This window comes from Myotis lucifugus, unplaced genomic scaffold, assembly GCF_000147115.1.
Source record: "Myotis lucifugus unplaced genomic scaffold, Myoluc2.0 scaffold_440, whole genome shotgun sequence".
Lineage (NCBI taxonomy): Eukaryota > Metazoa > Chordata > Mammalia > Chiroptera > Vespertilionidae > Myotis > Myotis lucifugus.
Genome location: NW_005871488.1, coordinates 520,687 through 536,028, shown reverse-complemented (window position 1 = coordinate 536,028; position 15,342 = coordinate 520,687). Strand labels below are relative to the sequence as shown.

The 15,342-nt window shown below is 61.0% G+C and overlaps 1 protein-coding gene across 1 annotated transcript in view; it reads right to left on the bottom strand.

The window, feature by feature from the left end:
* CAMTA1 (calmodulin binding transcription activator 1) overlaps positions 1 to 15,342 on the bottom strand; it is a 668,603-nt gene that overhangs the window by 174,548 nt on the left and 478,713 nt on the right. The window contains exons 7-8 of the mRNA XM_023744253.1: positions 12,704 to 12,775; positions 7,406 to 7,479 (exon numbers count right to left, since the gene is read on the bottom strand). Of these exons, the coding sequence (XP_023600021.1) occupies positions 7,406 to 7,479; positions 12,704 to 12,775 (146 nt within the window). The remainder of the gene's footprint in view (positions 1 to 7,405; positions 7,480 to 12,703; positions 12,776 to 15,342) is intronic.

Genomic DNA, 15,342 nt, shown 5'->3' with positions numbered 1-15,342 from the left:
CCCCCATCCGCGCTGCTGCCCAGAGCTGCCCGGGGCTTCTGTGAGCGGGAGGCAGGGGGCGGACCACCCCTGCTCATAGGCACTTCTGAGCTGAGGACCCCCAAGCCGCCGAACCAGCTCTTCTGGCCTCCACGCACCTTACCCACGAAGGCCCTGCCCAGTCCAAACCGGAGCAGGGCAGAACCTTCTGGAACAGCACCCTCCCTCACGCCCATTCACTGGGAAGTTGGCTTCTTTGCCTCTTTCACTCTAAAAGGGGAGTTGGGCCCAGCCGGCGTGGCTCCGTGGTTGAGCATCAATTTATGAACCAGAAAGTCATGGATTGATTCCCAGTCAGGGCACATGCCCAGGTTGTGGGCTCCATCCCCGGTAGGGGGCGTGCAGAAGGCAGCCGATCAGTGATTCTCTTTCATCATTGGTGTTTCGATCTCTCTCTCCCTCTTCCTTCCTCTCTGAAATCAATAAAAATATATTAAAAAAATAAAGTAAAAGGGGAGCCAGTTGCTCCAGTCCGGCTCACGTGGGCCGACAGGAAATAGCCCTACCCACCAGGAGTAGATAGCACCTGACCACCTAGGCTACCGTCACGTTCTCTGCGGGGAGGGCGCCCCTGGGCCACGTGGGAGAACAGCCCATGACACAGGCTCTGCTCAGGCCCCGGGACCGGCGGCTGACACGAGTCTCCAGGTGGAAGCTCAGCCACTAGGTGGGAGCTGGAGGTGAACGTACAACGGGCCTTCAGCGGCCACAGGTTCAACGGGGAGCATCATGTCTGTTTTGTGGGCACCCAGGGCTCCGCAGAAGGGAGCTGTCACGGCGGCATTGTGCATCCCGGAGTAGGACCACACACCCGGGGGAAGAGCTGCCCGTCACGGAGCTGGCTTCCCGTCAGGAAGCGGTATGAGTGACTTCCTTTTTAAACATTATTATCCTCTTGAAAGCAAAAGATAAAGGACGCCTCAGAGCAGCCAAATTGCTTTGGCTCAAAAAATCATTTTAAATACCATTTCCTTTAACAAGCCTATTGCCTGGGCAACGGATCAGCGCTATTCATTTTACCCTTAGTCAGTAGGAAAAAAACCCACTGAAGTGCTTGTAACTATTTAGCTCCCTCCCTTCCTCCCCACCCAGATATGTTAACTAATGACCAAAACAATGCCCGCCCTGGCCAGACTTTAAAGGACTGCACAGTCAGCGCGCACGCCCAATAGATCGGAGACTACGTTCCTCGGAGTCGACTGGAAACCCAACGTCGGGGTGCAGGGCTATTTCCTGCCGTTCCCAGAAAGTGCTGGTGGCAGCCCCAGTTCTGGGCCTGTGCTCCCGAAAGCACTTGGTTAGAGCAGGAGCTCACCTTCGCCCTGAAGAGGAAGGGCAGGGGCAGTCTCCTCCCAAGGTCTTTATGAGCGGGGAGGGTGGAGGGTGGCGGATGGAGCCCCTCTGTCTCTGCCCGGAGGGGGTCAGGCTGGGAACCACTCGGGCAGAGGCAGGGCGGAGAGGGTAATCCGGTGGTGCAAGAGGCAAATGCTAAAAAGACTTGGAGGACTGGAGATGCGCAGGTGAGTCGTGCTATGGTCTCCTTATTGTTTGGGGGAAGAAAAGGAGTTTCATTAGGTTACCTGCAGACAGACAAACCCAAACTGCACATGTGCAGAGGAGACAGCGTTCAGAGACAGGCTGAGCCGGCGGACGGAGCGGGTTGCGGGCTCGCTCTCAGTCGAGTTCACACAGGGAAGGGTCTTGCTGCTAAAACCAGAAGCCTGACCTGCTCTGGGGCCAAACCCTCGGCCCGCGGGCTCAAGGTCTCCCTGGGGAGTGTCCCACCTGCCAGAGGGCAGCACGTCTGGCCCAAGGAGGCCACGTCCACCTCCACGTGGACACCTGACTTGGGCACCTGGTCCTGGGTCCTCACACCTGGAGGGGAGGTCCCCTGTGAGACAGCACCTTCTGGCACAGACCAGCACCGGACACAACTCTGGCCCCGCCGGCCGGCCCCTCAGCAGGCGGAGGGGCAGGTGTTTAATGCTGCGCTTGGTCTTTGTGGCGCTGGTTCCCTTAAGGCAGTGGTTCTCAACCTTCCTAATGCCGCGACCCTTTAATATGGTTCCTCATGTTGTGGTGACCCCCAATTTTATTGTTACAAATTGAACATAATTAAAGCATAGTGATTAATCACAAAAACAGTATGTAATTATATATGTGTTTTCCAATGGTCTTAGGCGACCCCTGTGAAAGGGTCGTTCGACCCCCAAAGGGGTCGCGACCCACAGGTTGAGAACCTCTGCCTTAAGGGCTCACTGCAGCACTTTCCGAAGAATGACACCGGAAACAGCCACTGCCCACGTCTAACCACATCTCCTTCCGAACTAAGCTCTCAAAGCTGCTCCACGCGTGGGCTCCGCATCAGGTTTACGGTGAGAACAGACCGATGCTGGGTCTGGGGAGGAGCCACATACATGGACGGCAGAGCGACTCTGGTCCCCTGAGCAACCCCTGGGGAGTGGCCGGCTGTGAGGAGAGGATGGGGAATGGTTCCATGAGAGCCCGGAGTCCTCAGCGCTCACCTCCTGGCTGCGCTCTGCCAATGCCCCGTCACGTCCTGGTTTCTTTGTTCAAACTGACAGCGCACGGCCAGCGCGTGAGGAAGATGGGCGTCTGTGCAGACTGAACCTGACTCTCCCCGCACGCTCTGTGGCTCAGACCGTCCGCAGATCCACAAACGCCCTGGACAGCCTTCCTGATGTAGAACAGACCTTCGAGAAGGTGGAAGGTGCGGCCGGCTTTCTGGGATCAGATAGAAGGTCTGGTGTTTCCAGCAGACGGTGGGCATGGGGGGCCCGGCCCTGGCAGCCCCGGCAGGCGAGGCTGGCAGCTGTGGGAGGAGCGGCCTCTGGAGCTGCCCTGCAGGCCCCCGCCCGCCAGGCACCTCCCACAGCTGCCAGGCACCTCCCACAGTTGCTGATCGCTCCATGGGGCAGCGGGTTCCAGGGAGGAAGTGGTGGGCCCATGCAGAGTGGGACTTCGACCAGCACAGTGGAGCCCATGGGCAGCCCTGCCAGGACCTGATGCTCCATCCACCTGACTCGTCCCAGCTGGACAAGAGGGGCAGGAGGGGTGGGCTGCAGCGGAGTCAGCATCACACCTGGAGGCTGGGGAGCCCATCAGCTGCTCCCAGGAGCAGGATAGATAAGTGACCGCCCTAGAGGCCAGGGTGGATGACCAAAGCAGACCCTGTTCAGCCTCAAAAATCTCCATGGTGACCACTTACTCATCCTGGGGGAGACTTGAGTGGGAGCCCCTGCTTTTCATTCCCCACGGCCTGAGCCTCAGTCTTGGGCAAGGAGTGGAGAGGTCCCAAGAGGTCCTGGCCGTGGCCATGGGCTTCGCCTCCATGTCTGCCACGCGGAGACGAGAGAAAGCGGTGGAGCCCTGGAGCCGGCTCATGCTGGCTTGTGCGAGCTGCTAGTTCACCTCTCAACAGTGTCAAAGCTGATGGACACCAAACTTGAATCTTGGAATTGGCTGTGGTGGGAGTATTTACACCATGGAAATCGGCAGGCGCGCCCATCAGGGGACCCGGCGTTGGTTTCTTCCCGGAGAGCCAGATGTTAAACATTTCCCTGCACCCCTGCGTTACAGGACACACTCCCAACACCCACGAAGCCCTGGCCACCTCTGTCAGCCACACTGAGGGCAGCAGTGTCTCTTCCCCAGAGCGCGCACCAGGCCAGGCCGGTGATCATCCGCCATTTCTGGAGCAGAAGGCGCCGTCTGTTTCTGGCGGAGGATGGTCTTTGACACCATGAGGGCTGACTTGGCTAACGTGAGCCGGCCTTCTCCCATCAGACACCAGTGGCAGGTGGCTGAGCTGTGAGCTGGCATGGCCTGGGGTGCTGGCTTAGGGTGTTAAAGTGCCTGGATCACCCACAGTCTCCCTGGAAAGGGGTGTCCCGGAAAGAGGCCTGGCCCTGAGAAGCGGGGTTCAGCCCAGTGCTTCCTGCAATCCACCCCGAGGTTAGTCACCCAAACTCCCCAGGCAACAGCCTTTCCACGCAAACAGGGGATCGAGCCAGGGGGTCCTGAGGCGCTTCGGGCTCAGCCTCCAATGAAGCTGAAACCTCCCAAACCCAGGAGGCCTGGCTGGTGGGGGGACTAAACCTGGCTCAGTGGGAGGGGCTCCCTTGGCCCCCCTCCACCAGCCCAGAGCCTCCCAGCACCCCAGAAGCCTGCCAGTGAAGGCAGAGTGCCAATGTGGAGCCCAAGCCTCCAGGGGGTCGGCCCCCTCTGCTGTAGCTGCCGGCCCAGCGCTGCCCGAACTGCTTAACATGTCAGGATAGGGCTGGGCCGCGGCGGCGCCACGCAGTCCTGGCCTGGCTCAGACATGTCTCACGCCCCAGCTGCCACCAAAGGCAGCTGCTCGCAGGAAGCAGAGAGCCTGGTGTGTCAGGGAGATCACGATGGCTGTCAGCACCCTGACGCCCGTCAGGGGGGTGGGGGTGGCAGGGACGGCTCCTGCCCCCTCTCCCCGGGGCATGGGAGCTGACTGCTGGGCACACCCTGGAGAGAAGTGTGACGGGGCCTCAGGTGACACCCACAGACAGCAGCTGCCTCGCGCTGGGACACACTGGCCGGTGGTTTTCGTCTGAGACGTCAGGGAAGGTGGGGGGTGAGGGGCAGTGGCCAGGAGAGGGGGTGGGGGAGGCAGGGCCAGGCAGGAGGTCTCAGGGCAGGGTTCTCAGTCCTCCCTTCTTGGAGGCCACAGGAGGAGCTGGGCCAGGTCTGGGCAGCTCTGGAGACGGGGCGGTAATCAGCTGAGCCAGGCCCGCCCCACGGTGAGCATGGGCCCAGCTCAGCCAGGGGCTTGGGCGGGGGATGCCAGGCACAGGGGCTTGGCTGAGGCAGAGGCGCTGGTCAGGGAGGGAAGGGCCCAGACCCGGCTCAGGAGGCCTGGCGGGCGTGGGCGGTCCTGGTGGGTCTGGGTTGGCCTGGGTTTGCAACAGCCTAACAGTCACGGTGACAATCGCCACAGCTGGCGGAGGGCTCGCTCGTGTGGGCCCTGACGCAAAGCGCTGCAGACTGAGTCCCTCGGACAGCACCGCGCCGTTTCACAGGGGAGACCCTGAGCCCAGGTTCGGGGTTCATTAGCCCCGAGTGACGGCTCCGCGGGCTAGAGCAACAGGATTCTGACCCGGGTCAGCCCAGCCCAGGCCTTCACAGCTGCTTCCGAGCCAAGCAACTGGCAGAGCCTGTGCCAGGGCTCCCGGGGTGGAGGAGGCCTCCTGGGAGGTGAGGGAGCTGGGACCCCCTTGGGCAGGGCCTCCTCTGGCTGGTGCAGTGGCTCCAGTAGCTGCCATGGGATGGCTCCCTCTCCTGCCCACTCGGGCTGCCAGGGGGCCCCTCGGAGGCCAGCAGGGGCGCATGGCTGTAGTTGCCCCAGGATAACCCCAAGGGGCTGGGCACATCCACAGGCAGATGCTCACTCGAGGGAGGGCGTGGGCCCCGCAGCACCCGTGTGCTGCCACCGCCCTCCGACTGTCACCCACACCAGGGACCTGGCTGGGGACTCCCCACAGGAGCCCCCTGAGCCCCTCCTTCTAGCAGCAGAGAAGCGAGGAGCCCAGAGGGTAGAATGAGCCCCATGGGAGCCCTTTTCCTTGGAACTGACAGTGTTTTCTGAGAACTCCTCTCTAAATTAAGAAATCTCCTGCAGTTCAGGGTCAATAAACCTGTCTGCACTAAATTTCCTCCTCAATCCTCCAAGCTCACCTCGCGAAGAATTCTCGGGCCTCATGTCCCCAGGGTTACCCTTCCTGGCATGTGGAGACTCGATGCCTTCTCCCCAGACTAAGGCCACTTTCAGCTGTGTCTCTGAGGAGTGAACCTTCTCCCTCTTCAGGAGAGAGGAGGGAGGAGGGAGAAGGGTTGGGAGAGGAGGGGAGGGAGAGGGGGGAGGAGGAGGGGAGAGGAGGGAGGAGGGAGGGGGAAAGGAGGAGGGAGGGGGGAGGGAGGAGGGAGGAGGAGAGACTTCTGTGAGGGCTGCTCTGTGGGCGGGAAGCCTCAGTGCACCTCTCACTTAGGGCTCCACGAAGCCCTCGGAAGGTAAAAGCTGGCTCCCAGCTCCCTGCTCCCAGGAACCAGGTGGAAAGGGAGGCAGGGTCCCTGCTAATACTCCTGGGCACCAAGGGGACCTGGGTGTGTTTGGAAAAGGAGAGGGGAAAGCCCCCAGGAAGTCCTGTCCATTTTTGGAGACTGGTGGTGGGATGGCGAGAAGTCTCCTCGGGTCCTCCCAGAGCCCTTTACTGGGAGGGGAGCAGGAGAACCGAGAGAGCGATGCCTGTGCTCCCCTGTGCACATCTGTGCTCACCTGTGCACACCTTGCTCACCTGTGCTCACCTGTGCACATCTGTGCTCACCTGTGCACACCTTGCTCACCTGTGCACATCTGTGCTCACCTGTCTAGCTGCCATCTTTTGCTGCTCACCTGTGCACATCTGTGCACATCTGTGCTCACCTGTGCACACCTTGCTCACCTGTGCACATCTGTGCTCACCTGCGCTCACCTGTACACACCTTGCTCACCTGTGCACATCTATGCACACCTGTCTAGCTGCCATCTTTTGCTGTGAGTCTGGAGTGCCTGGGAATATACCTGCAGCCTGAGGGCCACTAGGAAGTCAAGGGCAGTAAAAGCAGTGGTGATGCCATATCAGGGACCAGAGTCTATGACAGGCCCAGGATGACTACTGTCGAACACTGGGTGTCGCCAGGGGCCGAGCCTGCGCCTGACACCCACCCACGCAGCTTCTCCATCTCACACTATCAAATCACATCTGAATTTCACTCGTGGCCCTTTGAGTTCTTTCAGAGGCAAAATAGAAAGTGTATCCTTGAGGCAAACTTTTGTCTTTGGCTTTGGAACTCCCACTTCCCCCTGTGCTCCAAAGAGGATCAGGATATTAAGGACAGAATGTCAGCGGAAGATCCCATGAAAAGGGTAATTAAACCAAAGCCCACATGAGGAGCCGTCAGAAGGGGAATCACGCAGCTTTGCCTTCTCCCGTCTTTGAGGGATGCTCTGTTGAAGGGGGGCCGGAACTGTTTGGCTTGATGAGTAAAGATAGTAACCAAACGGTATCGCCCATTGTTCTGCCTTCATATTGAAAGCGATGGCTTAGCCAAGCTGACAGCATGCCCCGTGGCCGCATAAACCCTCCGCCAACGGAAGGATTAGGAGACTGACACGTTCTGGATAATAAGACTAATTAATAATTTCCATCTCTAAGGGACAGCCGCTCTGGCAGCTCCATTCTCCCCCTGTCTGCCAGCCTGTCCTTGGCAGCCTGTCCTCTAAGGGCTGAAGGACGAGGGGGTTTGCAGGACGGCTGCACGGGTGGCGGTCCGTCACAGCGGGGCGCCGGGGCGATGGCTAGAATGTGGAGGTTCCGTTTCACTGGCCATGGACCAAGTTCCTGCCCGAGGCTGCAGAGTAAATTAGCAAATGGGACTATCACACAGCCGCATGGGGTAGGCCGCGGATTTCGCCGTTTGAGAGGTGGTCTGGACGGGCCACCTCAGGGGGCTCCCTTTCCCAGCGATGCCCACCCAGCCAGCCCCTGGGGCAAATGATGGCCACAGCCCCACTGCCTGGGGGCTTCCGTGTGCCAAGCATGACACTGAGGCCATGACAGGTTTCCGATCAACCCATCCTCCCAGTGACCGCAGTAGAGAGGGCTGTGATGCCTGTGCGATTCAGAGAGGTGAACTCATCTGGCCCGAGTCACGTGGCAATAAAAGGTGGGGCTGCATCCAAACTATGGGCCTGGAGGACCACAGGGCCGGGGGCTCCCAGCAGGTAGCCAGAGGGAGTCTCCCCACTTCTTCACTGTCTCCCCCACACTCAGTGCCCTCCCTCCCCCGCCCAGGGCTGCAGCTGCACAGGCAGCTGCAAAGCGCAAGGTGAAGGTCAGGCAGCTGCCACCTGCCCCCAGCGGACCCTCTGGGTCGGTGACCACTGGAAAAGCCAACTGCAGCCTCTCCCTGGCTGTGTCCCGGTCCCCAGAGGAGGGGGATCAGGATGAGGGAATCTTCTGGAAGATGCCCAGTCACTTTCCTTAGAGAGAATAACGGCCACTTTTGGGGAACAGCGCGTTTTTCTGGAGGCTTAGGGGGGCCCCACAGAGGCCTGGGCATCGTAAATTGCAATCAGGCGAAGATGCCTGAGGGGGAAGTCGTCGCGCCTTGGCGGAGATCCCGAGATCTTAATGGAACTGAGCGGCTTTGCAGAGCGCAGTAAATTCCCAGTGTCTACCTTGTCACATTATTCAGGCGCATTAAATGCAGAAAGAAATGGAAGCTGCTGGCTAGAATAGAGCCGAGACGGGAAGGCAGCGCGAGAATGTCCCTCTGGCTGCACAATTCTTCTCAGCTCCTCCACACACTCCCCGCTGTCCGTTCCCAGGTGACAGTCTTGGGGCGGATGAGCTGGGCGGGGGGTGGGCACCCTGTGCTGCGGCCTCGTCCAGTTCAGCCGTCTCCCTGCCTGGCTCTCCTTCCACCTGGAATGCCGCCGTCTCCTACCCCCACCCACCCGCCTCCCTGTGCCCTGCCTCACCTGGCACCTCCCCTCGCTTCTCCTTCAGGGCCCACGCCTGTGCCCCAGTGGCTGTGTGGTCCCAACTTCCAATGTCCAGGGGTGTCAGGGCTCAAGCCCAGCTCCCCATAACAGAAATGCCCTGAAACTCGGACCCTGCACGGCCGCCACCCTCCAGTGACCCGAGAGCCCCGTCCTCGGGCCCGGGGTGCACAGGGTGTGCGCAGCCCACAGGCCTCTGTGTGCAGCCATGGGGCCGGGAAGAAGCCCCCACCGCCTCCACCCAGTGAGCTGGTCCTGGCATCCCCATGGCCCACGAATGCTGGGGGCAGATACACAGGACCCCCCTCCCCCCACCACTTCATGGAGCACAGAAAACATCCATTAAGCAGTTGGAGAACAAGGCAAAGAGGAGGACACTCATCAGAAGCAGAAAGTGCTTCCACATGAGCCAGAGGCCCTGGGAGGAGAGGCCCCCTGAGGCCAGGCCTCCTGGGAGCAGGCAGGGGGGGAGGGCACGGAGGGAGGAGCAGGAGGCCCTGAGCCAAGGCACAGGAAAATCCCAACAGGAGAGGCCACAGGGCAGGGATGCAGGCCTTGCTGTGCGGCCCAGCCCCGAGCAGCCCAGCAGAGCTCAGGGACCCACAGCTGCAGAGATGACCACGGTCAGGCCCGGGAGGCAGAGGTGAGGAGGGGACGGCCTCTCCCAGCCTGGCGCCACCTCCCGCAGCTGGGTGACCTGGCCAGCCCTGCCCTGCCCGCTCCGGGTCTCAGCATGTACCCAGACAATGCAGCCGAGAGTCCCAGGGAGCCGGGGCCTGCCAGCTGTGACACACGGGCCCCCAGTGATGCTGACGACGGGACAGGTGGAGGGGTGTGCCCGCCCGCCCGGGGGCATCTCGAGCTCGCAGGCGAATCTGCCAAAGGCCTGGCTCTGGCTGAGGAGTGGCCTGAGCTCAGGTGATCTGGGCTCAGAGTGGCCTGGGGTCTCCAGATGCTACCTGGGCAGATGACCTCATGGGGTGCCCACCAGTCACAGCGATGACCTCATGCACCTTCACTCCGGGAGGCCCTGCTCACATCCTGATAAAGTATTTATTAGCAAGGAAGGGAGGGAGGGAGGGAGGGAGGGAAGGAGGGAGAGGGAGAGACAGAAGGAGAGAGGGGGGCTCTTCTCTGAATGCCAGGTCACTCGGGCATCTGAGTGCCGCTCAGCTCCTGTCACCTCCGTGACCCTCTGCTCTGGCAGGCTAGCTGACCTCTGTGTGGGTCTGACAAGCCCACCCATTCCCTGTGGGGGTGCAGGCTGTCTGCAGCAGGCCCTGGCCCTTCCCTGTCTGGCTGAGGCTGTGCGGGCCCCTGGGGGACAGAGGGTGGCAGGTGACCTGCAGGGAGCTCACAGCCTGGCTGGAGTCCTGGCCTGGGGGGTAGACGTCTCGCTGGGCCAGTGGCCTTGGGGGAGCGGAACCAGTTTGAGGGTCTCAGAGGCAGGAGTGAGTCCCCGGCCTGCAGGCGGCAGAGACACTGCTGCGCTGGGACAGCAGCGGGGAGAGAAGGGGCTGCTCCTTGGAGAACTAACCCTCCCTGCCTCCCTCCTCCCAGCCCCTCCTTTCTGAAGGCTCCCCTGCCCCAGCGGTCAGCGCGCCCTGGGCAGTGGGGCGTGAGGTGGGTGCCAGGCCACTGCCCCTTTCCCGGCAGCTGTGCTGTTCCGGGCACCGGGCCGGCCTCCTCGGAGCCGAGCTGGCACCTGAGCCGCCGCCTCCTCCGCTCTCCGCCGTCACTGTGCTGACACCTCCGCCCGCCCACTCTTGCCCTGGGTAATTGCTGTCAGAGACAAACTTGGGCCAATTTCCATCGGGGCCCGTGTCTCACGGCTCCCTTCCTGTTTCCTATCAGACGTGAAACCTGGCCCCGCCGTCCTTGTCCTGGTGTAATTAGCACGGAACCAATTGCCCCGAGCAGCTGGCTGTCGCATGGGCTCTCGGCTCCGCGCGGATGTGAGCCACGCTAACTGCTTTGGCCTTGGATCCCCAACCTCCTGCTGCCCAGGATGAGCGGGGAGAGGAGCCCCGGCCTGTGAGCACTCCCTCCTGTCCCCTGCTCACCGAATCGGGAGTGACCCTGGAGGACGCAGAAGGGGTGGGAGAGGAGACAGGCCCGGATTAGCCCTGAAGAAATTGGACCCAGGGACGCTGGCCTCTGGGGAGACGCAGGCTCCCCACCAGCCGGAAGGTAACTGACCCGGACAGGCAGACGCGCCCCAGGTGTGTCTCCAGCACACGGTGGGCGGGAGTCTCGCCCCAGGGAGCAGGCGGGGGTAGAGGGCAGGACCCCGCCTACTTCCCCCCTGGCCCCACAAACAGGGCAGGGGCACCCGAATCTAAGGGGAACCTGGCTGGAGGCGCCCAGCTGAGTGGGATCCAGTTTGGGAAGTAATGAGACCCTGTGGCTGCCTGGTGGTGTCTGATTCCGGGAAAGTAAATGTAGTGGAATTAAATCATCACAAGAGTGTGATGGGATGAGAGGCGGCAGGTGGAGGTCTGGGGGTGGGAGAGGGGCCCGGAGGCGGGGAGCACCCTGGGAGGCTGGCTGGCGGGAGGGCGGCGGCCGGCAGAAAGGGAGCGCTGGGAGGTGCTGATGGGGGCATGAGAACCGAAAAGGGAAAGAGCCCACACAGGACCCACCAGGGGCTGGAGGCCCGGGAAGGGGTGTGCAGCCGGAGCGTGGCCTGGAGGCCGGGCAGGCTCTGACCCAGTCCCCCCCACCCCCGGCACAGGAGAAAGCCACGTGCTAAATGGTGGAGCCCATTCCTGCGAACCAGACAGGGAACTATCATCCCACAACCACTGAAGGTCCCTCTCACAGGAACTTGGGTCCGAGCAGTTGGAAAGCCAGGTGCTCCCGGGCCACCGCCAAGGGAGACAGACCCGGGAGACTGGCGGAGGGCAGGTTGTTGGGAAACCGTGTCTGCAGATCAGCCTGTCCCTGGACAGCCTCGGCGTCATCCGCTAATGAACTTGTCCCACCACAGACAATTGTTTCCGGGAACTGGGGGGAGGGCGAAAGGGCTTGGAGGCGGGGGAACCTCGGCGTCCACACCAAGACGGCTCTGGGCCTGGGACACCTTCCAGGCCACCTGTCCTGGGACCAGGGCCCCCCCTGCACTCCGAGGCTGTCCTCTCTGACCACATGCCACACCCCAAGGGCTGGCAGACCCCCCAGAGCACTGAGGCCTGGGGGTTGGTGAACTTGAACCACAGCGGATATAGACAGTGGACTCACGGCGGCAAAGACTAGAGCCAGCAACTCCTGGAACAAGAACTTGGGTGATGGTGCCAGGCCCAACCACGGTGGGTTCTGATAGCAGCTGCAAATCCGAGGCCAAGCTTTGAGGACCCAGACCCAGCCTGACTGGAGGCATCCCTCCGGCCTCCCCACACACACAGCAGCCGCTTCCAGCAGGTAGGAGGACCAGCTGTGACCACCAATTGGAAGAGGCCGGCACCCAGGCCAGACTCAGCCAGGCTGTGCACCAGCACCATGGACAGCGATCTGGCAGCCAGGCCACCCTATGTAGCAAGGACACCTTCCTCCATCCTGCTACACGGCAGACATCACAAATGGATTACAGAACTCCTTCCCCTTCCCCACACTCCCAGCCAGGAGCACCTCCTCTCCCAACAAACCTCCCAATCGATCCGAGTCAATCCAACTGCAACTGCTGTGCCCCCAGAAGCCGATTTTCCACACATGCCAACCACTGACCCGCAAGATAAAAGGAAGGTGCAGCTCGCAGCCGGCGGGCATTCCCCGGTCAGGGGCAGGACGCTCAGTCGTCCTTCTGTCCTCATCCAGAGGAAGCCAAGGCACCCGGAAACACCCGCAGAGGCTTTACTCCCAGGGGGCAGGTGAGGACTACCCCCCTCCAGGCCCTCTCCATTTCCCGGCACCCTACACGGCACCAGGCCAGCCGCACAGCTGGCCTCGGCACACACACCGACGTCCCTGGGAAAGCTGGCCAGGGCCGCTGCACGCAGGAGCCCCCCACTCGGTCCCTCCGCAGACCCTTCCCAGCACCGGAGACGGAAGCAGCACCGAGTCCCGGCCACCTACCTGAAGGAGCCAGTAGCACCTCCGGTGGAAGGTGGGGATGATGGAAGAATGGACATAGCAGCCGTACAAGCACTAGGGAGAGAGGAAAAACGAGAATTCAGTTGGAAAGAGGGAAGGAAGAGAGGAAGACGCGCAACAGAGAAGGAGCGAGAAAGGGCCACAGACAGGGCCAGCGCCCGGGGGACCGAGGGCAGGCGCCTCTGCGTCTGGGTCCCGGACCAAGAGCCAGGGGTGGGAGGTCTGAGCGGCACAGCTGGGAGTGCCAGCCAGCAGACCTGATGCGAAGCTGGGCCGATCACCCTTTCGCGGGCCATGGAGGCATGTGAGAACCCAGAAAAGCCAGGGGCCAGGGGAGGGCACATATGGATACACTTTGCCTGTAATTTTAGGGGCTTGGAGTTATGCCTATGATTTTAGGGGCTTGGGTTACCCTGGAGTTCATTCATAGAGCCTCGGTCAAGGCCCCCTGGTGGACGGGGAGGGGTTAAAGGTGTCAAAGTCGATTCAAATACACACACACTCCACACCTTTTCTGGCCAAGGAGCGTCAGACCGGACGGGGCTGCCCTGGCTGGTAGGAGCCCCAGGGGTGTGGGGCAGGGAGGCCGCATCCTGAGGTCTCACCTCCAGACCCGAGAGGCCCCTGTCACACCCCTGCTTTCTGGCTCTGACTTACAGTTTGCTTATTCACAGATTCGTTTGTTCTAAGCATAAACCAGCATCTTTTGCAGATGGATTTGGTTTTAGGAAACAGCCATAGCCAGGTTGGATATAAGGTGGGATATAGGAATAAGGTGGGTGGGAACTCAAGTTCAGGGGCGGTGTGTGCGGTGGCTGTGAGGAGGGACACAGACCCAGGGGGTGGAGTGATTGCTGAAACAACGATGCTGACACGCTGTGCTGAGGGGCGATGCCCGCACATGGCACACGGCACTGGGCACCGTGGGGCTGGCTCGCTGGCAGAGGTTGGAGAGGGGTGGGGAAGGACATCAGCCAAGGCCCTCTCACCACCGAACCGAGAGTGGGAGTGGGAGGGGATTCTGCCTTCACCTTCAGCCTCCAGTTCCAACTGGAATGCTCCCCTCCCATCATGGTGGGGGTTCCCCTGACACATGGTCCAGATGGGGGGTGCAGAAGAGAAGGCAGCGCCTGCAGCGCCTGGGGAAGGATGGCAAGCGCTGCCCTCCCTCCCACTGCTCATCTTCGCCTCACTCTCGTCCCTCCACCCCACACCAGGTCTGCTGAGCCCCCACCAGACACCTTTACACCCCAAAGCCCCAGGCGGGAGCTGATCCCCGAGGAGCCGCCTGAGCCCTGCCTGTCTGGTTAGCAGGGCTGAAAGAGAAATCACTTTAGACTACGGGATTCTGGCTGCAAGAAATCAGATTTCCAATATGTTAGCACTTCCACAGATCGCTGTCAGCTGGGACGTACGCCCCGTACACACCAAACAAACACAGCGGAAATTAATTTAAACGATTCCCTTGCAATTCTTGCCCACGGAATGTATTTATTATTAAAAAGGCAATATTCTTTCCCGACTTCTCGGTACACTTTTTCCCCCGCCTTTTGTTTTTTTTAGTTTTAATTTTTGATAACACACTCCTTCCTGCCCACGGAGGTCCGCGTTTGGATCTGTGTCTGCGAGCCTTTGGTTGCACCGAATCAGCAGCCGCCTCACTGGGAACCGGCCCTTTTCCTCCCGAATCTGCCTGGTCTCCGGGGCAGTTCCAGGACTTGTCCTCATGCAACGAGCCAAATGGGAGACATCGATGGCGAGGGAAGCCTCTCCCGTCCCCTGGAAATAAAGGCTCCCCCTTCCTTCTCACTGCCCATTCCTCTGGAGGGTTCGCAGCGTCCCCCCCCCCCCTTCCCCTTCCCCTTCCCACTGCTCTTTCCTGAACTTGGGAAGAACCTGGTTGATCTGCAGCACCATTTCCCCTGAGACTTGCTGCCTTCCACTGCGCTGCAGCATCCTTGAACCTCGAGTGAAAGAATCTCCAGAATTTTCCAAGCACCTACTGTGTGTCCCTCTGTGCAGGGCACCAAAAGGCCACACGCTGCCCTCCCCTTCCCCACCCCCAGTCACTCCTGCCCCCTCTCGCGGGCACCCTCCTGCCCCAGAACTGCCCAGAACCATCCAATAGGCAGATGATGTTGAAAAGAAAGATTGCTGTTTCTACATCAAGGCTCATGCATTTTAACCAGAGGCACCCTCGGGCCTGGCGCAGAACCGGCTGCTCTATTTTTAGATGTTGCTCCCACCACGTCTCTGGCCTGTACAGCCGAGAAGCACAATGTTGGGAAGACAGGAGAGGGGAGCTGGGCTAGCAGGGGACCCCCGAGGAGCCCAGCCCTGTCACAGGCATTGAGGGAGGAAGGGAAAGCTCCCCAAAGCCCCCGCAGGACTCCCCCCTGCCCCAGGCGCTGGCCCCTCCCTGTTCCCTGCTCAGCACATTTGTGGGCTGTGGGCTGTGGGCTGTGTCCTGGGCTGGAAGCTCCTGGAGGGAGGTGGCTGGGAGCTCTCCCCAGTGGCTCACCCAGGACACCCGGCTCCACAGCCTGGCACAGGGAAGGACCGGAGACAGGGAAGAGACAGGGAATAGGTTCTGCTCGTGGTGCTTGTGAAATCCTCCTTCT